General features: G+C 53.6%; 1 protein-coding gene across 5 annotated transcripts in view; it reads left to right on the top strand.

Moving 5' to 3' along the window:
- The window catches only part of Grik5 (glutamate ionotropic receptor kainate type subunit 5), a 62,034-nt gene extending 42,182 nt beyond the window's left edge, over positions 1 to 19,852 (top strand). For 4 of the 5 annotated variants that reach the window (XM_039095322.2, XM_006228382.5, XM_008758889.4 and 1 more), the window contains 8 exons: positions 5,198 to 5,314; positions 5,505 to 5,614; positions 5,951 to 6,124; positions 13,400 to 13,565; positions 13,831 to 14,056; positions 15,329 to 15,457; positions 15,537 to 15,658; positions 18,909 to 19,852. In XM_039095322.2, the coding sequence (XP_038951250.1) occupies positions 5,198 to 5,314; positions 5,505 to 5,614; positions 5,951 to 6,124; positions 13,400 to 13,565; positions 13,831 to 14,056; positions 15,329 to 15,457; positions 15,537 to 15,658; positions 18,909 to 19,334 (1,470 nt within the window). In that variant the 3' untranslated portion in view covers positions 19,335 to 19,852. The remainder of the gene's footprint in view (positions 1 to 5,197; positions 5,315 to 5,504; positions 5,615 to 5,950; positions 6,125 to 13,399; positions 13,566 to 13,830; positions 14,057 to 15,328; positions 15,458 to 15,536; positions 15,659 to 18,908) is intronic. The other variant, NM_031508.2, reaches the window with a different exon arrangement.
- Positions 19,853 to 23,105: the final 3,253 nt, after the last annotated feature.

Here is a 23,105-nt window from a genome sequence, read left to right as displayed (position 1 = left end):
GGGGAAGAACTTGGAGGCCCAAGAGACAATGGTGATATTTCAGGCCCCAGCAAAGGATTATGAGATGTGAGATTCAGTGGCACGTGCCCTGATCTGATCTCTGTGCACTTGTCATATTGAAGGTCGACAGACATTTTTATAGTTTGAGCTAAGTGCTGTGGTCAAGGGATGTCTGGACCATCTGAGGGGCTTGGAGGAATGGCTGGGATCACCCCCCCAACCCCTCCCTTCTTTTTTCAAAAAAAATATTTATTTTATGTATATGAGTATACTGGTGCTGTCTTCAGACACAGCAGAATAGGTCGTTAGACCCCCATTACAGATGGTTGTGAGCCACCATGTGGTTGCTGGGAATTGAACTCAGGACCTCTGGAAGAGCAGTCAGTGCTCTTAACCGCTGAGCCATCTCTCCAGCCCAACCCTTCCCTTCATAAAGACAGAGTTTCACTATGTAGCTTTGGTTGGCCTGGAACCAGATATGCAGGCCAAGCTGGCCCCATAGTCACAGGGATCCACCTGCCTCAGTGTCTGGATCAAAGGTAGTCCATTGCTGAACAGACACTTGGGAGAAAAGAGGACCCTGGCGTGAGGGTGAGGTGGGCTCTGTGCTCTAGGGAGGCCTAACTCATTGACACTGACAAGTCAGCTGTCCTTGAGACCTGTCTTCATTTTCCTTGCACTCGAGTTTAGTTTTCAGCCTTTGGTGGTAAGGAGGTGCTGGGGAAGAACAAGTGCAGAGAGAGGTCCTGTGGTAGCCATTGAGTCTTCAGAGTCCAAAAGCAAACAGCAGGCCACAGAGGCCGGAGTAAACTAGATAGAGGCCTGTGCATGCAGACGTGCCAGGCAGGAGGTGGCTCTCAGAGCCACTTAGTGATGTGGGAAGCCATTGTGTACATTGGTCTGTTTTTCGGTTTTTTTTTTTTTGTTTTTTTAAAGATTTATTTATTATATATAAGTACACTGTAGCTGTCTTCAGACACACCAGAAGAGGGCATCAAATATCATTACAGATGGTTGTGAGCCACCATGTGGTTGCTGGGAATTGAACTCAGGACCTCTGGAAGAGCAGTCAGTGCTCTTAACCGCTGAGCCATCTCTCCAGCCCCTACATTGGTCTGTTTTTAAGGCTTATTTAATGTATATGAGTACTTTGCCTGTGTGAAAATATGTGTACCACGTGAATGCCTGATGCCTACAGAGGTCAGAAGAGGGTGTTGGATTCCCGGGAACCTCAGAGACAGATGTTGTGAGATGTCATGTGGATGCTGGGAATTGAACCCTGGTCCTCTGGAAGAACAGCCCGTGCTCATAACCACTGAGCCATCTCTCCAGCCTCCCTTTGGGTTATGTGTGGGGAGTGGATATAGACTTGTGAGAGATGGGGGTGGTGATGATGACAATTTTGGAATTTTTGTTTTAATCCCAGGTGTGGGATATGGGGCTGCTTTGGACTGTCTGCAGCAGCTGACTAAGATTTGCCTTGTGCTGTGGCAGGGATGTGATTTTACCAGCTGCAGAGAGTTTCTGCAATTGTGTGAGGTTTGGGATTCTGGTGACTTTCCAGAGGGTACATAAATGCTGGGGCCCCGAGAGGCACGGTGGGCTGCTGGTTGTCGTTGATTACAGTTTGTTAGGTACTCATGCACAAAGAAGAAACAAGAAGAAAGTAGATCTGCTGACAGCGAGGACTGAACTCGCCCCAATGAACTCAATGCATCTGTTCGGCAGGAAGTAGTCTAACGATAATGTCGCCCCCTTTCTGACCCCTGACCTTATCCAGGCATCTCTTTCCTCCCCTCTCTCCTTTCTCCTCTCCAGTCTAGTGTTAGGGGGTTGAAGGAGTGGACAAAAAGGGAAGGAGAAAGGTGGGAGAGAGAAGAACCCACAAAATAGTGAAAGACAAGCTACAGGGACATGAGGAGGAGGCAAGTGTGGCTGTCAGGAAAAGCCCTGGATGCCACAGACCTGCCCGAAGGTGATGGGGAGGAGTGGGCAGGCCTGGAGTATTCCAGAGCAGAGCCACGACCCTTACTGCTGGGGCCCAAGGCCTGACTGAGTCACAGAGACAGCAGAGAGCCAAGGGGAGCCCTACAGGCCTTCAGGGGAGGAGGGGTCTCCAAACAGTTGGCTCAAGGATCACAGAGCCTTGGGCCATGTCTAAAGGCTGATGTTTCTATCTGTTTCCATAGGATCCTGACCACCAAGGAGGGACTATTGTGAACACACACACACACACACACACACACACACACACACACACACACAAAATACTGAATGACCTCAAGCAGGGGCGTTCATGTGCCTGGGCCTGGTTTAAAGCTCTATAAAGGGAATTTAGACCACTGGGACACAGCTCCTGCGTGTACCCTTTCCTACACTTTCATCCCCTAGACTTGAGCCAGGGCTGTAGTATCAGGGGCTGGGGATAGAAGGGGATGCCCAAACCCAAATTTAGGAATCGAGCGCCTCCTGGAGGCCGAGGCTGAGAACACAAGAGCTAACAAGAGCTGGGCAGCAGGGAGATTGCAGCCCCTGGAATAGGCTAGGACTGGGGAGACAGGCTTCAGGGCCCTAACAGAGTCGGTCTCGAGGAAGGAGGACACAAACTAGGGTAGAGCCCATGGTCCAACCTAGGAACCAGATCATGAGCCTGGACAAGAGATCAGCCCTAAACCCGAGAGTCTGGAATAGGTGACATGTAATCCGAAGTCCAGGAGAGATGCCACAGCCCTGAAAGATAACCATAGCAGTAATAAAACTCTGCGCCAGCGATGGAGAGGGAACGCAGCCTGAAAGTGCTTTCCTGGCCAGCACAAGACCCCAGCTAAGTCCCTGCAACCTGCACGGAAAAGCTGGGCACAATGGGATTCACTTGAGACCACAGCGTCAGTCAGGCAGAGACAGGCGGACCCTTGTGTCTCACTGGTCAGCCAGCCTAGTGTAACTGGTGAGCCCCAGACCAGTGGAGACCCTGTCTCAGACAAGGTGGACAGCGATGCTGAGGACAATACCCAGGATTGTCCTCTGGTGTGCACACACAGACAGGATAGATGGGGTGTGGTTAATCCCAGCACCCGGAGCTGGGGAGGGGGAGAGGCAAGCCGTTCTCTGTGACTTCAAACCAAGGCCAGCCTGGTCTATATATCGAGTTCCAGACTAGCCAGGGCTATACCGAGAGATCCCATTCAAAACAAAACAAAAAACAACCTCAAAAAGCAAAACAAAACAAACAGAAACGAATGAACTCAAGGTCAAGGAGAGAGCAGAGAGAGCAGAGATCCCCAGTGAAATGCAGGGCGGGAAAGAGAGGAGGCAGATCTGAAAGACAACTTACTCTTCAGTGTTGGGAACCTGATGACTAACCAGAGCCAGGAGACCCAGTTCAGGTTGAGCAGGGAACGCAGGGCGAGTGAGGAGTAACCTAATACAGCCTGGGTGCCGGAGACAACTCAGCCCTGCGGCATCACAGAGGAGGAGGGCTGCGCTGATGTACACAGGGATTCCTGGGGACTGAGACCTCGGATTTACAGACAGTTGTGAGCTGCTGTGTGGGTGCTAGGAATTGAACCCCAGGTACCACAGGAAGAGCAGCCATGCCCTTAACTGCTGGGCCATCTCTCTAGCCCCCTCATCCCTTCTTTTAAGCTGGCCACATTTATGACTAAGATATGAATCGTTGTGAGAACCATCACTGCTAATGCAGGTGTGTGTGTGTGTGTGTGTGTGTGTGTGTGTGTGTGTGTGTGTGAGAGAGAGAGAGAGAGAGAGAGAGAGAGAGAGAGAGAGAGACCAGGACTCTTCATTCCTTTACCCACCCTACCTGCTCTGTTTCTCAGCTGTGAGATTGAGTGTCACATAGCACTCATTGGCCCCTGAGAGATGTCACCGCATGTCCCTACTACATATGTGTGAGGTCACATAAGCATTGTGTGTCGCTGTTGGCCAGTATCCCAGCACACTTGGAGGCACAGTGTTGGAAACCCACTGTGTGGTAGAAGTTCCCGGACTGTGTGCCCAGTACTGCATGTGCGTGACTGTGGACGAAACATGGGCTCTTCCCTCTTCCCTGTCAGCCCTCAGCTCACAGCAGGCTAATGTCCACAAAGTGAGATGTTCCCATAGGATCACTCAGTTCATTCTGAAAGGGGTTCCCTGCAGGTCAGGACAGCCCAGCCTCCAGTCGTCTCTCTGTCCCTGCCGTCACCACTTCAGGCCTGTCCCCTGTCCCCCGTCCCCACTGGAAGCATGCAGATTTCCCAAGGCCATTCCTGCTGAGCTTCACCCTGGCCCTGTGTTCCTCAGACCCTTGTCTAGAGCACCCATGTCTGCTGGACACTTCATGGTCCCCAGCTGCTCATGTCCCCAGCCACTGCCCTTTCTCCTGGGTGCCTCTCCGAGACTCAGTTTTCCTATCTATAAATGAAACTAGCCATGGCTCAGAGAGTTTTGGGAGCTGTCCACAAGATGATTGATAAGAAGTTCTGCCCAGGGGTCCGGTTGGTAAAGCGCTTTCCGCACAAACGTGAGGGCCTGAGTTCACCCAGCACACGTATAAAGCTGGCCACGGCGGCAGAGACAGGAGCATCCCTCGCTTGCTGTCAGCAGTCCACCGTGCTGATTCGGTGAGCTCCAGATTCAGGTGGAAAGTGGAGAGCAGAGGAGGAAGGCGCCCAACCTGGGCCTCTGGCCTTCGTGTGTGCACACAACACATGTTGTCCTCCGTGTACACGCACATCCACACACTGAAAACAAACAAAACAAAACACGTCTGTCTGCTCTTGTAAACAATTAAGTGCTGCCTGTTCCCGAGGTGAGAGCAAGCCTGTGTCTGGGTGCCTGGGTACCAGTCTCCTGCTTCCTCATGACGCAAGTATACAGGGCAGACAACCACACACATGGGGCTTTAAAAGCAAGGCCGTCACCAGTTACACTAGCATTTGGGAGGCAAAGGAAGAAGAGGAGTTCACTGCCAGCCTTGGCTATGTAATTAGTTCAGAGCTAGCCTGAGCAACCTAAGATTCTTTCTCAAGGTAAAACAAAAACAGGGTTGCCGTGATAGACTAGACCATAGTACAGGTAGGAGCCATGAGTCTAGAGGGACAGGGACATAGCTTCATCCAGTCTCAGCCTGCAGGTGTCTCTAACTGCCCACTTCTGTCCTGTGCCCCACCCTCCGCCCCACCCGCTTCCCCTCCAGCAGAAGGCAGACCTGGCTGTGGCAGCCTTCACCATCACCGCGGAGAGAGAGAAGGTCATCGACTTCTCCAAGCCATTCATGACCCTGGGGATCAGCATCCTCTACAGGGTGCACATGGTACATACGTTTCCCTGGGAGTAGGGAGTGGCTGTGACCTAGCATCGGGAGTTGGGGGTGGGGTGCTGAAGTGGACTTGCGGATGGATCGGCCACTGTGGTTTCTGGATTCTGAATTCCTGGAGATTGCCGTAGCTGAGCACACAGCTTGTGGCAGGGGTGGCTACTCTCACTTGTCCTTTGCCCCCTAGGGCCGCAAGCCTGGCTACTTCTCCTTCCTGGACCCTTTCTCCCCTGCCGTGTGGCTCTTCATGCTTCTTGCCTACCTGGCTGTCAGCTGTGTCTTGTTTCTGGCTGCCAGGTGAGTGGACTGGTGAGGGGGTGGGGAGCCCAGCCCACCAGCCTCCCACACCCGCACTGTCCTTCTTCTGTTGGCTGAACACTGTGGGGCCACAGGTGCCCTGTACCTGCCCTGTCTCCGTTTCTCATCTCCCCTCCCTCCCCCCCGGGGATCTAACTGGGCCTCTCTCCTTCCTTCTCTCTGCTTCTGTCTTCTTACCTCCACTGCAGAGTGTATTCCTGTGGTGTGTCAGCATCTCTGTTCCCTGCACCCCTGCCCCTTCCCTTCTCATCACAAAAGCTTTACTACCTCTTGAAACCCCTCCTTTCCCTCATCCACCCGCTTGTCTCTCCACAGGCTGAGCCCTTATGAGTGGTATAACCCTCACCCGTGTCTTCGGGCGCGTCCCCATATCCTGGAGAACCAGTACACGCTGGGTAACAGCCTTTGGTTCCCTGTGGGTGGCTTCATGCAGCAGGGCTCGGAGATCATGCCCCGGGCGCTGTCCACACGCTGTGTCAGCGGAGTCTGGTGAGCTGTTTTTATCTACACTGGGAGGCCTTCCATTCTGGGGATGTGGGCTGCAGTGCTCTCCCAGACGGCTTTCTCTCCCTCCCCTCCCCCCGCTCCCTCTCCCTCCCCCCAACCACCCCCACCCCCACCACCGCACCCCACCCCCACTCCCCCACCCCCCCCACCCCCGCCATGGCTGAGCAATGAAGAAGAACTGAACGTCAACCAAGCAGCCCACTGTCTCCATGGCCTTGGCTAGGGGGCGCCCTCTCTCCTGACCTCAGTCTCCCTCAACCGAAATAAGACAGAAAGGCCCATGTCACATTTAAAATCACAGCATTTGAAAATGTCTGGGGCAGGAGAATTATGAGTTTGAGATTAGCCTGAGCTTTGAAATCAAGCTCAAGGCCACACTGGGTTACTAATAAGACAGGGATACGGCTCTGTGGCAGAGCATGTGGCTGGCATGTAGAAGCGGAGAAGTCTAATCCTAAGCACACGAGGAAAGGGCAGGCCCATGGTTTAGGTGTCACTGAGTTATGCAAAGGTGACGTGAGCTGAGCAGTCTTCGGAGTCATGAGAAGCATTGCTGTTAAGTCTGTGACATTGCCCTAGTTGTTAAAGACACTGAGTCCTTGAAGTCTCTTTGGTAAGATTCAGTTTCCCCTGGTGCACGCGCCGAGAAGTCCATGCCAGCTACAGGTCATGATGCCTGTATTTGGGTGCTTGTGTGTGTGCAGGACAGGTGCATCCATGTACATGAGGGTTATGCCCAGATCCAAGGGTCCCCAAAGACCTACAAAAGCAAAGAGTATTCAAGTTTGAGCTCGAACCCTCAGGACCCTCCAGCGCAGCAAGGTAGTGCAGAAGGCCCCAGCACCTTTCTATTGTGGTTACAGCTTATCAAGTCGGCAGTTACATGACTGGCTAACAGTGGTTTCAGTTGGCTTAAGCAACCTATCTCTACCTACAGCCTCTGGAATGTTAGGTATTTTCCTGCTGTGGCCCATGTCTAGGGTGGTTCCTTCCTGGAACGGTCTGTGGTTTTTCCAGTAATCAGAGTTCAACCTGAGGACAGGCCTAGTGTATAAAATGAAGGCCTGGTTACAAGATGGAGTCAGTCTTGTCAAGTTGGGGCCCTTCAGTTTTCGTTTGTTGTGTGTGTGTGATGCGTGTGGTATGTATGCATGGGCACATACATGCAGGTGTGTGTGCACAAGTGTGCAGGAGTGTGTGGAGGCTGACACTGTCTCTGTTGCTCTCCACTTTCTTTTTTGAGGCAGGGTCTCTAACTGAATCTATGGCACACTAACTTAACTAGAAGTCCAAAGAGATGGTTCAGTGGGTACAGATGCTTGTGGGACAAGCCTGCAACCTGAGTTCAGTACCCAAACCCACAAAAGGTGGAAAGAGAGAATCAATGCTGTAGAGTCCCCTCTGTCTTCCCCAGGCTCATGTGACTATGTGTGCACGCACACAAACAATAATAATAACAATAAACAAGCAAGTCGTGGGAGGGGCTAGGGATGTAGCTCTGTACATAAGCAGGGTATGGTGGTTCACCCTGTGATCTAAACACTGGGGATAAAGGCAGGAGGATCTGCTCAAGGTCATCCTTGGCTACAGACTGAGTTTGAGGGAAGCCTTGGCTACAGAAGACCTTGTCCCAAAAGAAAAGGGTTGGGGCTAGGAATATAGCTCAATATGGCCCACTTGTCTAGTATGCTCAAGGCCCTGAATTTAATACCTAGTGCTGGAAAAGCCCACAGTCAGATGCCACCTCTAGGTTAGTTCCTATGTCTGCTACAAAGATCACCACTGATTTGGTGGCTTAAGATGACACAAATATACTAACTTTTAGTTCTGGAGGTCAGTAACCCAAACTAGATAGGACAGGGCTAAAAGTCGTTAGCTGGCCTGCCTCCTGCAGCCCCCAAAGATCCCTTTCCTTGTCTTTTCCAGCGTTTAGAAGCCTCCTGCAATCTCTGACCTGTGGCCTAATTCTTCAGAAAAACAGCATAACATCATCAAATCCCTCTCTGACTTATTTATTTTTGCAAAGCTAGATATCGAACCTAGTGATTTGTGCATGTAAAGGAGAGTGCTATTTCCCCTCACTGGGGGATTCTAGGCAGGGGCTCTACCACTGAGCTATATATACTCCGGCCACATTCGTTGCTCTTGTATTTTGAGACAAGTTTTCATTAGGTTGCCTAGGTTTGTCTTGAATTCATTCTTGCAGCCCCAGCTTACATTGAGCTTTCTGTCCTCCTGCTCCAAACTTTGAAGAGCCAATGCTTTTCCACCAGACTCTTTTTTTTTTTTTTTTTTTTTTTGGTTCTTTTTTTCGGAGCTGGGGACCGAACCCAGGGCCTTGCGCTCTTGCGCTTCCTAGGCAAGTGCTCCACCACTGAGCTAAATCCCCAACCAGACTATGATCCCTTTCCTACCCCTGCTCTTGTCGTTCACCAGGCCTGCTGGGGACAGGGTCACTTCCTCAACGTTTTGTTTTGGAGACAGGGTTTCTCTGTGTAGCCCTGGCTGTCCTGGAACTCACTCTGTAGACCACGATGACCTCAAACACAGAGATCCTCCTGCCTCTCTCTAGCTTCTGAGTGTTGGGATTAAAGGCGCGATCCAGCACTGCCCGACCTGCTTTCTTTTTTTTTTTTTTTTTCTTTTCTTTTTTTCGGAGCTGGGGACCGAACCCAGGGCCTTACGCTTGCTAGGCAAGCGGTCTACCACTGAGCTAAATCCCCAACCCCCTGCTTTCTTATCTCAATCCTTAATTTCATCTACAAAGTCCCTTTTACCCTGCAGGTTGACAGGTCCACCTTTTCCAAGGATTAAGGTGTATATGTCTGGTGCTGACAGTGGGAGGGGCTTATTCTGTTCCCTCCCAGCCCAGGTGAAAACATTACTGTGCTCTGAGCAACGGTGCTTCTGCTCTACACTGTCTGCTTTTGAGGGGTGGCCAGGTACTCTGACAGAGCAGTCTAAAATGTTCCCAAGGTTATGAATCTGAACAGTCCTAAAGGCAGGGGACTAGTGGTCTCTAGTCTGCGAGCCCCCATGCTTTCCCCTCAGCCTGAGACCTGCTTCTTGAGGGCCATGCTATCTATCCAATCGTTCCCCACGGTCTCCCATTGCAGCCACCCAGGAAGCCATCCATCACACTGCCACTCACTGAGCCGGCTGCCTAGTCTCATGCTCTCCCAAACCCTGAGTCCTCCCGCACAACCCACTCCCTCAGCAGGCACCAGTTAATCTCCAAGCTTGACTCAGTGGCACAGTGACCTTAGCCACCCTGGGACCCACAATCCAGTGGGACTGTAGGGCATTGCTGCTACCATCACGGGATTCTGTGAGCACCCAGCTAGGACATGCCTCTGGGCAGCAGCCACAGTCTTCTGCAGCTATTCCTGCCAGCTCATCACTGAAGACAGGTTTGCCTCAGAAATCCGCACGCCTAAGGCTGCCTTGGACCACAGCCCTTCCCCCCTCTCCCCCCGGGGCTCTCCTTTGGTCACTGTTTGGGCAACTGGTCCCCTGACCTCACTCTCCTTGAGCCCTGCCTGCCTTCACATCTCAGTGTCCAGGTAGGTCTCCATGTTACCCCCTTAGCAACTGTCATCACACCTTTCTGACAAGAAACCTTGTCCAGCTATCAGGAGGTCCTTCCCCCAACCCTTAACTTCACGTGTGACTCCTTAAGCCATGATTCCAGGCACCACCTCACCTTAGCAGCATGTCCTCAGCTTGACACTGCACACTGCTCCTCGGCGAGCCCACGGGCACACACAGGGTCTGCATGCTTTTGTAACGAGTATTGATTTAACGCTTTTTCATCCTGAGCTGATACTCAAGGGTCAGGCTCTCTTAGGGTTTCATTGCTATGAGGAGACACCATAATCAAGGCAACTTGTATAAAGGCAAACCTTTAATCGGGGCTGGCTTACAGTTCCAGTGGTTCAGCCCATTGTCATCATGGTGGGAAGGATGGCAGCAGCCAGGCAGACTTGGTGCTGGAAGAGTTGACAGTTCTACATTTTGATCCATAGGCAGCCGGGAGAAGACTCTTTCCACACTGAGTAGAGCTTGAACACAGGAGACCTCCAAACCTGCCTACACCATGACACGTTTCCTCCAACAAGACCACACTTCCTAATAGTGCCATTCCTGTGGGCCAAGCATATCCAGATCATCACACACACACACACACTGAAATCTTTTTAGGACTGGTGAGATGGCTCAGTTCCCAGCATTCCCCTCGTTGGGCTCCCAGCTGCCTGTAACTGCAGTTCCAGGGGGGTCCAACCCCCACTTAAGGGCTCCAGTGGTGCCACACTCACATGCACAGACACAAGATTTTTTTTTTAAACCTTTAGTATAATGCTCTAGTTGTAATGAGGAGAAAGGGGGATGTGATTTCTTTCTGTTTGTTTTTTGAGTGAAGGTTTCACTAGGTAGCCGTGGCTGTCCTAGAACTCACTCTGTAGACCAGACTAACCTTAAACTCAGAGATCCACCTGCTTCTGTCTCCCAAGTGCTGGGATTACAACCGGGCACCACCATGCCTGGCTAGGCGACATGATTTGTAATTGGATCAGAGCAGTAAGCCAGTGCTTGTGCATGACTATGTCAGAGGACATAAACTAGGAAGGTGACTTCTGTTCGCAGTGTCAGTTTTGGGTGCTGAGGAGTGAGGCCATTGGCTGGATCACTGCTGGTGCTCCACATCTGACACTTGGAAGCAGTTGGCAAAGGAGTGTGCTGGTGCCAGTGTGAGCCCCCCAGGAACTGGCGCCGCTGGCTTCAGCATCTTGACTGAGCGACTCAAATACCAATGGAGTTGCTATCCCTGCCATGACTTCTCAGAAAGGTGAGCAAGTCTGGCAGAGCTCCCCTCATGACTCGAAGTCCTCACGCTGAGTGAGAGCTCCCCTCTGCTGATTTCAGTCCGTGCTGTGACTGTGCAGGAAGTATGTGTTTCCTGCATCAAGGAGTCAGCGTCTGGGAGTGGGTCCCTCAGGCTCTGTGGTTCAGGCCGGGTCTTGCATGGTCAGCCTGCCCACTGGCAGGAACCAGGACAGCACACTCAACCCAACACAAAACATGCATGTCCCCACTGCAGGCCACTCCGGTACACACCAGGCTGCAACTGGTCACTTCCAGAATCCTCATCTGAGCCTCCTCCCATATCCAGCTAACTTAGGCTGCTTCTATATTAATAGGTGACCCCAAATTCACCTTGTCCAAAATAGCTCATCTCTTTGCTTCCAGATCTTTGTCTGTCTGCCTGCCTGCCTGCCTGCCTGTCTGTCTGTCTACTCTATCAGTAAGCAACCAGTCCTATCACTCCATACTTCATCACTACCACCTGCCTGCCATGTCCCAGTCTCGAGGGCCAGCAAGGCACCTGATGTGTGCTGGGCAGGCACTGGGTCATTTCTTCGTAGCGAGTAACATTGGCCCATGAGGATGTGGTGAGACAGTCAGTCCCTGAGCCTTGTTGTCAGGGTTAGAGGTTTTTCTACCTGAAACTGTATTCTTCACACTTCTGTCCATTCACTCCCAACCCAGAACCTAAGGCCAGCAGCCCGTTCTTGTTACTGCCTGATAATGAGCCCAGGTCAGGGAGGCCCTCAGTCTGTGGCCTGCAGGGGGCCTGGCCACTTTTATTTGGCAGGAAGAAGCCAGAGTACAATAAATGGCTGCCCTGGTTGGCTGCACCTTCTTCCCAAGTCAGGCCATGGCACTAAGATGATGACAGTAAACACTTGTCCAACACATTCTGTGTTGTGGGCTAGCCCAGTCTGCACAAAGCCCCTGTGGAAGAGCACATTCTGTGTTGTGGGCTAGCCCAGTCTGCACATTCTGTGTTGTGGGCTAGCCCAGTCTGCACAAAGCCCCTGTGGAAGAGCCAGCGGTGATGCGTACTGAGTAGGTGGAGGTGCCAGAGCACAGCCTCAAGGTCACCCAGCTAGATGCGGGTGCAGCCAGGACTTGGGGATTTTCCAGTTCTTTCCATTATTTATTTCTGCTCACTTCCACTGTGATGAGAGAGCATCCTCTGCAGGTCTTCAGTCCGTTTCAATTCACTGAGACTGTTTCATGGCTCTGCAGCCTGGTCTGTGTAGGGAAACGGTCCCTGTACACACCCTGGAGACGTCTGCTGTTGGTGGGTTAACTGTCCTAGAAGGGCTGTCCAGGGTGAGTGGGTTGTTGTCCATGGCTTCTGGCCATGGACATGTCATGGCCTCCTTACTCACTGATTTTCCATCTGGCTGTCTTGCCAACAAAAGAGAGAAATGGCAAGAGTGTTGCCGTGTGGTCTTGGAGAAACAGAAACTCCTCCTCTCTCCACTCCTCTGTCTTTCTCAATCTCTTGTAGCCAGGAGAGCGGAATTCCACACTGGGTGGAGCTTATGCATAAAGACCTCAAAGCCCACCCTCACAGTGACACACTTTCTCCAGCAAGACCACATCTTCTCTAACAAGGCCCCATCTAACAGTACCACTCCCCATGGGCCAAGCACACACACACACACACACACACACACACACACACACACACACGAGTCGGCGGGGCCAAACCTATTCAAACCACTACGTCTACTTGGCGGTCTCTTGCCAACCTTGCTTTATGAGTTTCGAAGCCCTGTGATTACATGCACCAGTGCCAGGGACTGTTCTGTACCCCTGAGCTGACTGACCCCTCTGTCATCAGGTCATGTCTCAGTCCTGGCTGCTTGTTTGTTCTGAAAGTCACGGTGCAGTGCAGCTCTCTGACTCCTGGTGTTTATGTGGTGTGTCGCTTGCCCATCATTTTATTCTACGTCAATCAGTGTGTGTGTGTGTGTGTGTGTGCGCGTGTGTGTGCGTGTGTGCATGTGCATGTGTTTGTGTGCAAGTGCGTGTATGTGTGTGTGTGTGAAATCCCAATTGATTATTTTATATGGATGGCTATTTTGCCCGCCTGTGTGTCTGTGTGCCGTGCATGTGCAGTACCCAGAGAAGGCAGAAGGGGGGTGTCAGATCCCCTGTCACGAAGGTGCAGGATATCAAATGCAGATCCTCTAGAGGAAAACACCAGTGCTCTTAACTACTGAGCCATCTCTCCAGCCCCTCCCATTGCTTATTATCAACTCTGCCTCCGCTTGGAGGAACCTCAGCTCTGTGAGAACCCCGTGGGACTGTTCTTTGCTTGAGAGGATTGCCCGTCTGTCCCTGTGGAGTCTCACCTCGTTCACCCACAAATTCAGCAAGAGGCTCATACTTCCCACCCCTCAGGTGGGCCTTCACCTTGATCATCATCTCCTCCTACACGGCCAACCTGGCTGCCTTCCTCACGGTGCAGCGCATGGAGGTGCCGGTGGAGTCTGCAGACGACTTGGCGGATCAGACCAACATTGAGTACGGCACTATCCACGCTGGCTCCACCATGACCTTCTTTCAGGTGGGGCTCCGCTAAAACCTCTCGGGCTGTGCGTGAGGGCGACGACATACTTGACCTGTTTGGGGGCGGTACTGACTTCCACCTGTCGAATGAAAACATGGAGGCAGACAGGGTTCTAATGTGGGTCAGTACTTGGAGGCTTGGGCCAAGGATTGAGTTGTCATCAGGAGGGTGGGAGAGCTGGAAGGTGAGAAGAATTTACAGGGCTCAAGGGAAATGGTCAGAGTGGCCCTCACCCGTCTTCCTTCATACTTGCTCTGCCAAGAACTCACGGTACCAGACGTACCAGCGGATGTGGAATTACATGCAGTCGAAGCAGCCCAGCGTGTTCGTCAAGAGCACAGAGGAGGGGATCGCCCGTGTCCTCAACTCACGTTACGCCTTCCTGCTGGAGTCCACCATGAACGAGTACCACAGGCGCCTCAATTGCAACCTCACCCAGATCGGGGGCCTCCTCGACACCAAGGGCTACGGCATCGGCATGCCGCTGGGTATGTGGGGAGGGGGGGGCACGCAGGCCAGGACCTGCGAGTGAGCCCAGGAGCAGACCACGCCCACCATGGGAGAGGTGGGCCCTGTGGCCCTGGGCAGGCGCAGTCACCCTCCTGAGCCTCTGCACCTTGAGCATGCAAACCGTCTGCCTAGAATCCAGCGAGCTCCAGCCTTGGATACTAAGGGAATTCTGTGATTGCATGGACACCTCAGCAAACATGAGCTAGGAGGCACACACCATAGCTGTCATCAGACACCAGAAGAGGGCATCAGATCCCATTGCATATGGCTGTGAGCCACCACGTGGTTGCCGGGAATTGAACTCAGGACCTCTGGAAGAGCACTCAGTGCTCTTAACCGCTGAGCCATCTCGCCAGACCTCATTGGTTTTTTTCTCCCCCCTTTGAGACAGAGTCTCGCCATCAAGTAGGTCAGGCTGTAGATGAGGATGGCCTTGGACCTCTGATCCTCCTGCCTCCACCTCCCAAGTACATGTAGTACACATACCGCCATGCTCAGCTAGGTCTTGGTTTTCCTTGCTTCATCTTCTCCATACGGAGCGGAGCGTACGTCCTAGCTCAGCGCAGGTACTTGGTGAGCGAGCGCAGGAAGGAAGGAGCGAGGCGGAGAGGCTTACGCTTCAGGACACACTTTTCCAGGGCTCGGGGCTAGAGACACAAACGCTAATTTGTCTCCCAACTTTGGTAACGTTTGGGAATCACGGTGAGCCCCAGAGGAGGACACTGGGTGGGGGTGGATACAGAAGCACTGTATGAGGAGCCACTAAGCAGCTGCTCCAGTGCCCTTCCAGGGGAGCAGGCGTGGGGGCTGCAGGGGAGCTTGTCCCAGTGCAGTCAAGGGTTGTGAAGCAAGTGTGGGGGAGACTGGCAGGGAGTGGAGGATTTGCCGCCATTTTGAGTAAAGCAGCCAAAAGGGAGCCAGTGTGTGCACAGAGACCCGAGGGGGTGTGGGAAAGAGCATCTCAGGTAGAAGTGAAGGCTCTAAAGTAGCGCTCTGCCTAGCAGGTGTGGGGAATTGTCAGGCGGCCAGTGCAAGCCTTGGGCGGGGGCGGGGGACTTGGGGAGGTGCTTAGGAATGGCAGCCCCATTACAGGAGAACCTCATTCTAGCTGCATTTGGATTGGAGAGGGCTGACCTGTGGCTCAGAGGGCTCCCTCCCTCTGGCTGTCCAATGGAAGCTGGGAGAAGTGGCAGGGCAGGTGTGCTTTCTGTTAGTGGGGCCCATGGTGAAGCCCTCATGTGCCCTGCCAGGCTCCCCATTCCGGGATGAGATCACGCTGGCCATCCTGCAGCTCCAGGAGAACAACAGGCTGGAGATCCTGAAGCGCAAGTGGTGGGAGGGCGGCCGGTGCCCCAAGGAGGAGGACCACAGGGCCAAAGGTCAGCATCCCCTCCCACCTTGCTCTTTCCCAGAAACCCCTTGATCCCACGCCCACACCCTAGCTGTGTCCACCCTCAGGTTTGGGCATGGAGAACATTGGCGGTATTTTTGTCGTGCTGATCTGTGGCCTCATCATTGCTGTCTTCGTGGCGGTCATGGAATTCATCTGGTCCACGCGGAGGTCAGCGGAGTCTGAGGAGGTGAGGAGATCGACCAAGGTTTGGGGCCAAGCAGGGGAGACCCCTAGGGAGATTAAGGACACCAAGTGATGGGTGGCAGAGTCTTGGATGGAGGAGGGATGCAAGGTATGAAAAGGGGTGGGGGAGCCAAGAGGTGAGAGATGAGCTCAGAAAGTCCTGGTCAGATAAAGGGGGTAGCAGGTCAGAGGGGGGACAAAGGAGGGAAAGGACAGAGGAGGGAATTGACAAGATGAGAATTCAAGAGAATTCAAGGATCCGGGGAAGGAAGGGTATGGAGGACCCCAGAGTCTGAGAGCAGGACACTGGAATAAAAGCAGCCGGTGTCGGTGTCAGGTTGGGGATTTAGCTCAGTGGTAGAGCGCTTGCCTAGCAAGTGCAAGCTCCAGAAAAAAAAAAAAGAAAAAAAAAAAAAGCAGCCGGTGTCAGGGTGCACTCAGGAGGCAGAGGCATTGCATGGATCAGCAGTTCAAGACTTCTCGTCTATATACTGATGAGTTCGAGTCCGGCTCGAGCTACTCAACATTCTATTTGCGAGAGGCAGAGACTGGCAGACAAACGAAGCATAATGGCTTCCTAATCCTCATACTTGGGAAGCCGAGGAAGGGGGATTGCCGGTTTGCCTCAGCCCCTCAGCACTGTAGGAGCATCCCGTTCTACCCGCACCTTCCCCCATGAAAGACCATCCCTGAGAGGCCGTTTATTGCTTATGGTCTCTAAGAGGAGAGGGATACGTCCAAAGAGGGAAGCAGGGAGGAAGTGGCTGGGCCAGGCTTCATTATGGTTTCCCTGGAAAAGGCAGGGCAGAGAATAGATATGGCAGAGAAGGGAGCAGGGGATCTAGGAGAGGAGACAGGACAAAGGAGGGACTGGCTGTTTTGAATCACGTTGGTAGGTTTGAAATAGGGGAGCTGTTTGTTTGCTTGTTTGGTGTGTGTGGTACTGAGACCAGAGCCCAGGGCCTCGTGTGTGCCAGGCAAATGTCTACCATGACGCCGCTACCACTGAGCTTCATCCTCACCCTTACGTTTTAATTTTTAAGACAGGGTCTCACTAAGTTGTCCTGTCTGGCCTTAAATTCACTCCTCAGCCCAGCATGGCCTTGACCATGAATCCTGCCTCAGCCTTCTAAGGTGCTAGAGTCAAAGGTCAGCAGCCCCGGGCCTCTCTAGATTCACTACTATTTGGTTTGTGTGTGAGAGGTGGCTCAACCCTTCGATCTCTAAAATTTGCTTGTTTCTGAGAGGCATGGCCCACTTAGTGGAAGCCGGCAGCAGGCCTCTCAGTTCCTTGAAGGAGGGTGTCTTCTCCGGGCCGTTTAAATGCCCTCCTCCCTCTGCAGCTCACGCCCGCCAGCAAGTGACCCAAGCGGGAGCAAGGCGGGAGGAAAATGGGTGATTCTGGCCACATCCAGTCGCTCCGAGCAGCCCTGCTAGAATGTCAGAGAGGACTGGCGGGCAAGACTTAGAGACTAGCCGCCATGATGCCCAAATGTGCATTTCCCCCACCAAGATTTATTATTGGTTTGGGTTTTGTTTTTGTTTTTAGTTTTGTTTATTTTTTTTAAAGATTTATTTATTTATTTTATTTGAACACACTGTCGCTGTCTTCAGACACACCAGAAGAGGGCATCAGATTCATTACAGATGGTTGTGAGCCACCATGTGGTCACTGGGAATTGAACTCAGGACCTCTGGAAGAGCAGTCAGTGCTCTTAACCGCTGAGCCATCTCTCCAGCCCTTAGTTTTGTTTATTAATCCATGATTGCAGATGGGCGTCCGCACAGCGTAACCTAGAGTTTGGATGTGTGTGGTAGTCAGAGGTCAACTTTTAGGAGTCAGTTCTGTCCTTCTGCCTCGAGGGTTCCAGAGATGGAATTGGGTCATCAGCCTCCATGGCTGGGTCATCTTACTGACCCCAGTTTGGATTTTTGGGATAAGGTCTTGTTATGCAGCCCCCGCTGGCCTGGAACTCACTATGCTGGCTTGACACTTAGAGCCATCCTCCTGTCTCAGCTTCTAAAGCGCTGGGATTTCAGGCATGTGTCATCACCCAGCTCCAAAGTCTGTAAACACAACCCCCTCTCTGGTGCCCAGGGTCCAAGCTTCGCTCACCCCACCCCCACGGCAGAGCCAAGTGTCCGGTTGCTCAGCCCACTGTGGGCCTTTCTCAGCCACTCCCTCCTTCCTCTCCACGGTTTTTAGCAAAGCCCGTGGGTTCCTCCGCAGCATAGCCCAGGAAAGGCTCAGTCCCTGTGCCCCAGCCTGCAGATGATATCCGCAGCCTCCTCGCAGGGCTCCCCGCTCACTTGGTCTCCCTCCAGTCAGTTCTCAGCACAGCTCAAGTGATCTGACCAAAGCCAGCAGCCACCACTCCAGATACCCAGTGGCTCCTGGTAGACCCTGGAGAAACCATAAACTTTGGGATGGTCTAAGGGCCTTACCAGTTGGCCTCAGCTCCTCGGGCCTCAGCTACACCTCTCCCCACTCCTCCCGAGGCAGGCCAACCTCCATCCAGTACCTTTGCACTGGATTTCTGCCTAGAATGCTCTCCCAGGTCTTTTATGGAGGGCTCACCCTTTACATAATCTCACTGGGGGCCTCCTCATCTGCCCTGCCTTAGATACAGCGTCCTGCCCATGCGCACTCTGCCTCTGTGTGGTGTCTCTCGGAAGCACTTCTCTGACAGAATGTCTGTGTTGATTTTGTCGTTTTCTGTTTCTGCATACCTGAGGAGGCTGAGGGGGATTTTTTTGGTTTGGTTTGGTTTGGGGTTTTTTTGTTTTTCCTTTTCTTTTCTTTCCTTTTCCCCTCCATTCCTGGGGATGGAACCCAGAACCTTAGACGTTTTAGGCAAGCCCTCTACCGCTGACCTATATCCCAAGTCCTAAAGTTCTGTTTTATTCTTTGCTATAACTCAGGTGCCTGGCACTCAGTAAAGTTGCCTTGTAATAGTGTGGGGCAGAAATGGTGTGGTGCGGTTATGGGCAGTCAGAACATATTGTTTAGAAAGACGAGTCAGGAAGTAAGTGGCAGGTTCCGGGACAAACCCAAGAAATGATGGAGCCGAGAGACGAATACAAGGGGATGGGGGGAGGGGTGCGGTACGGGAAACGAAAGCGTTGACTGAAGGAACAGAATTGGGAGGGATTGAGGGGTGGGAAGTGGGGGGGGTGCAGAAGGTGCAGAAAGGAGGTGGGAGGCGGGAAGGGAGGACTCGGCGGGCCTCGCAGTGACTGTCTCGCCGCCCCAGGTGTCGGTGTGCCAGGAGATGCTGCAGGAGCTGCGCCACGCCGTGTCTTGCCGCAAGACCTCGCGTTCCCGCCGGCGCCGGCGCCCTGGCGGCCCGAGCCGGGCCCTGCTGTCGCTGCGCGCGGTCCGCGAGATGCGACTCAGCAACGGCAAGCTCTACTCGGCCGGCGCGGGCGGGGACGCGGGCGCGCACGGGGGTCCGCAGCGCCTCCTGGACGACCCCGGGCCTCCTGGGGGACCCCGGCCCCAGGCTCCCACGCCCTGCACGCACGTGCGCGTCTGCCAGGAGTGCAGGCGCATCCAGGCGCTGCGAGCTTCAGGGGCCGGGGCGCCCCCGCGTGGCCTGGGCACTCCGGCCGAAGCCACCAGCCCGCCTCGGCCGCGGCCTGGACCCACTGGACCCCGCGAGCTGACTGAGCATGAATGACCGTGGACGGGGCCGGGCGTGCGCCCCGACTGACTGCAGGGACGCGATGCGCCCCAGGCGGACAGGACGCCGCGATTTTGCCTTCAGTTTCTGGTGAAGTCCAAGCCCGGCTCCGGAGCAGGCCTGCGCCTCCTAGTGGACTCCAGCGAGGGTGTCGCGGACGCCCGCATTCCATCCCGCGCCGCGGGCGGGAGGAGCGCAGAGACCGAGGACTCTTAAGGGCCGTGGACTGTGAGGGCCGCTCCTGGCGTTGGAAAGCGGTCCGCGGGGAGGACCCCAACCTGGGACTGCCCAGATGTCCCAAGACTTGACACGGCTCTCCACACTTCTGGAGGTCGAGAGGGCCTCTGGACATGTGGGTGTCCCCTGGTGCCCCTCTCTTCTTTCTCTCTTTTTTGGGGGGAGAAACCTCAGAATTTCTATGAGACGCCCCCAGGAGAGGGTCTCTTGGGCCCCTATATCTCCCCCTGCCACATCTCAGACCCTGTTGGAATAAAAAAAGAACAAAACCCCAAAAACTGGGGATACCTGGGTTTGATTTTCTGGGTCTGGGAGGTCAACGGGAGTTTTTAGGCCCTTGGAGTTTGCGGAGAACTGCAAGAGATTTGCATACTCGCCACATTGCGCAATGCCTGCTGCATGCAGGTCAGCTCAGGTCCCAGCAGCCGCCCCCTCTCCATTGACCTTCTCTCAGGACAGAAGGAGGCTGCGACAGAGACCCTGAGACAGATGGAGAGATGCAGGATCTGGGAAGGCGGAGTAACTGGGAGGGAAGACTCGAAAGAAGGAAACCAGATGGGGTTGGGGGGGATGGGAGAACCTGGGAGTTGTTCCTGTTAAAGCCTGAGGTGGCATCTATAGTGTCGACATGGGACTGGACTATAGTGAATTGAGAACTTGGGGGTCGTGTGTGTGACCCCTGCTAAGCCACCTTCAAGAATGGCTAGCCCTTGAAGTCATATCCCTCTCCTGCCCTCAAAAGAGGAAGTGAGAAAAGTGGGGGGTGGGGGGAGGAAGGGGCCTGAGGGCTGGTTGAACAGGGAGAACGGTGGGTCTGCCTTCTGTCCCCGCCTTTCTCACCACTCTGGAGGTTTCTGTGGAGAAAGGACGACTGAAGGTCACACAGCCAGAGCCAGAACGAGGCCGAGCAGAAAAGGGAAAGAGATGCAGCGGGGGTGGGGAAGAAGCAGACGGGTAGAGAAGAGGAAAAAGATCTTGATGCGGACAGAATGGGTGAGGGCTGGAAAGAGAGGCGAGAAGAGGGCGGGCAGAGACTTTAAGAGGCAAAGAGATTGCAGAACGGGACACATTCCTGTGGGCGAGACTCAAATGAAACATGGAAGTGAAAGGACACAGGGAGTTAAGGTGACAGACAGGAAGCCGTAGAAAGCTAAAGGAAGACCGAGGGGACCCGAAGGATGAAGAAGACGAGATTAAGGAACCCGCAGCTGGCGAAGCCCGCCCTTCAGCCTTTACAAGGACTCGGGAGCTGTCCGTTCAGCACCCCGCTGCCTGCCTGGCGCAGAGACCCAGGGTCTGGTCGGTCTTACGTGGTCCCCCGGCAGAAGGACACGTCCCAAGGTTCCCTACCCCCGCCCCCGTGTCAAGCTGCTTCGTGCGGTGTCCTCGGGCTCCACTTGGCCGTCTCTGTATCTCTGAGGACTTTTACTGTGTGTGTCATTCCAGGCCAGCCCCAGCCTCTTTGCCATCTCCCTGTCTCTGAGAGACTGACTAATCACCCTGTCCTGGGGCTGGATGCAGTTGAAGTGGCTACCATCGCGGATTTTTCTGTTCGCGCCCCCTCCCTCTTTGTGCTCTTCTCTAATTTTGAACCCACAGAATTTCTCCTCTTTTTCTCTACATTTGGCAAATCTATCTTCTGCCTAGCTCTCTAAGGTGCCCCGTGTCTCTGTCACCCTCACTGAACACGCCTGCTACAGTCTCCCTGGCCTTTCATTTCTGCCTTTGCAAATCCTTTGTCATGCTTCCGTAATTCTCTCTATATCTGGGATGGCTCCTGTCTGTATTTCTTCTCTCTCTCCTTCCTCCTTTCTCTGAGCTCTTCCGCCCTCCTCCATCCCTGTGACCTTCCAAAGTCTTCTTTCCCCACCCCCACCCCCCCCACTTCTGCAGAGCCTCGCACTGGGAGCACGATCACCAGTCATCAGTCTAGCCAGCCTGGTGTCTAAGGAAGAATTTCATGAAGGAGCTGAGCCTGTGTCTGGGGTGGGACCTCCATCCCAGTCAGAAGGCAGGAGAAGCATGTATCTCCTGAGATCTATGACCCCCCCAACCCTTCCCTCCCCCCGCCCACAGCCTCCCCTGCATTTCTAACCTGTCCTCTGTGGACCAGGCACAGACCTCCAGGCTTATTATGTCTTGAGAGAAGGAAAGGATAAAGGAATAAATGTTGGTAAAATTTCTCCATCCCGGGGGTAAGGAACAGACTTGAGGAAGGGGTGTTTGAGAGCCATGCACCTGAGCTGAAAGGTGCGGCTTCTCCTCCTTTCCTCGTCTCCATGGCAACAAGCCTGATCCGCAGGCCCAACCTCCTTTGCTGCAGAGTCAGCCTCCCTGTAACTATGGCAACAAGGGACAGCAGGAGAGATGGGAACGGGCCAGAGAACAGAATTGTGATGAAGCTCTAGGTGCTGGGGGAAGCCCCCTTCCTCCATCTAATGTGGCACTGTCTCTATCCCTGCCGAAGGCCATTGCTCTGTGTCTCTGGGTCCCTCCTTTCCCATGTCCCCTTGAGGTCTGGATCATCTTAATCCCCTAACCCCTTTTTGAGCAAGGTCTCACTCACTAGAGTGTCTTGGTGCTTGCTGTGCAGACCTGGCTGGCCTTGAACTCAAAAAGATCTGCCAGCCCGTGCTTCCCGAGTGCCACCATGACCATCAGATCCTTAATCTTAATGTGCACCAACCCCTAAGCCTGCACACCCAGCTCACTCCTGCTCCAGACCGGAGTGCTCTTCCCCCTGCTGTCTTTTACCAGCATCCCTAGGGAGAGTCTGAAATGTTCCCATGAGCAAAGTGGTGTCGGGGTGGGCACGGGAGACTCTGGCTCCTCAGGCTCTGATGTGAAGGAGAGTGGGTGCTGTGTATGTGTGGAAGAGCGGGAGGCGGGACACAAGCGCACCCTTTTATATACACACACGGGGGTGTGGGTGTGGTGTGTGGGTAGGGACGTTGGGATATGTTTGGAGGTGCAACAAACTCATACATGACAGTGCCATACTGTGGGATGTGTGAGATGGTGTCCCGTGGCTGAGTTCTGAATGGCTGTTATGTGTGAGTGTGTGCACATTTGTGCCTGTCACTCACAGCAATTATTTGGCCAGTTTGTACCACGAGCCTTGTCTCATGCCCCGACACACTAGGGTACGTGCAAGTGTGTCTGACGGTATGCTTGTGCACCAGTGGCCTCACAGGTCTCTGTGGGTGTCTAGAGGAAATGTGGGTCCTATGCTTGTGCAATGGTGCTAAGTGAAGCAATCTCTTGGCTCTCCGTGTGAGATGGCGCAAGGTCAGTTGTGGTGCAGTGTGATGGGAGTCTGTGAGGTGGTGTTCTGAGGGCGTGGGCCCTCCACAGCACTTCCGCATCGTGACTGGGGTTCTGCTGTGATATGGTGGGTGTGAGCCCTTCATGGATTCCCCTTCTGCTGGTTTTTGAGCTTCTGGTTGAAGGATCGTGGTGGTGGTGGTGGTTTCGTGTGCGTGCGTGTGCGTGCGTGTGTGTGTGTGTGTGTGTGTGTGTGTGTGTGTGTGT

The sequence above is a fragment of the Rattus norvegicus genome, chromosome 1 (genome assembly GCF_036323735.1).
Source record: "Rattus norvegicus strain BN/NHsdMcwi chromosome 1, GRCr8, whole genome shotgun sequence".
In the NCBI taxonomy this organism is placed as follows: Eukaryota; Metazoa; Chordata; class Mammalia; order Rodentia; family Muridae; genus Rattus; species Rattus norvegicus.
This window is presented reverse-complemented; position numbering and strand designations above follow the sequence as displayed.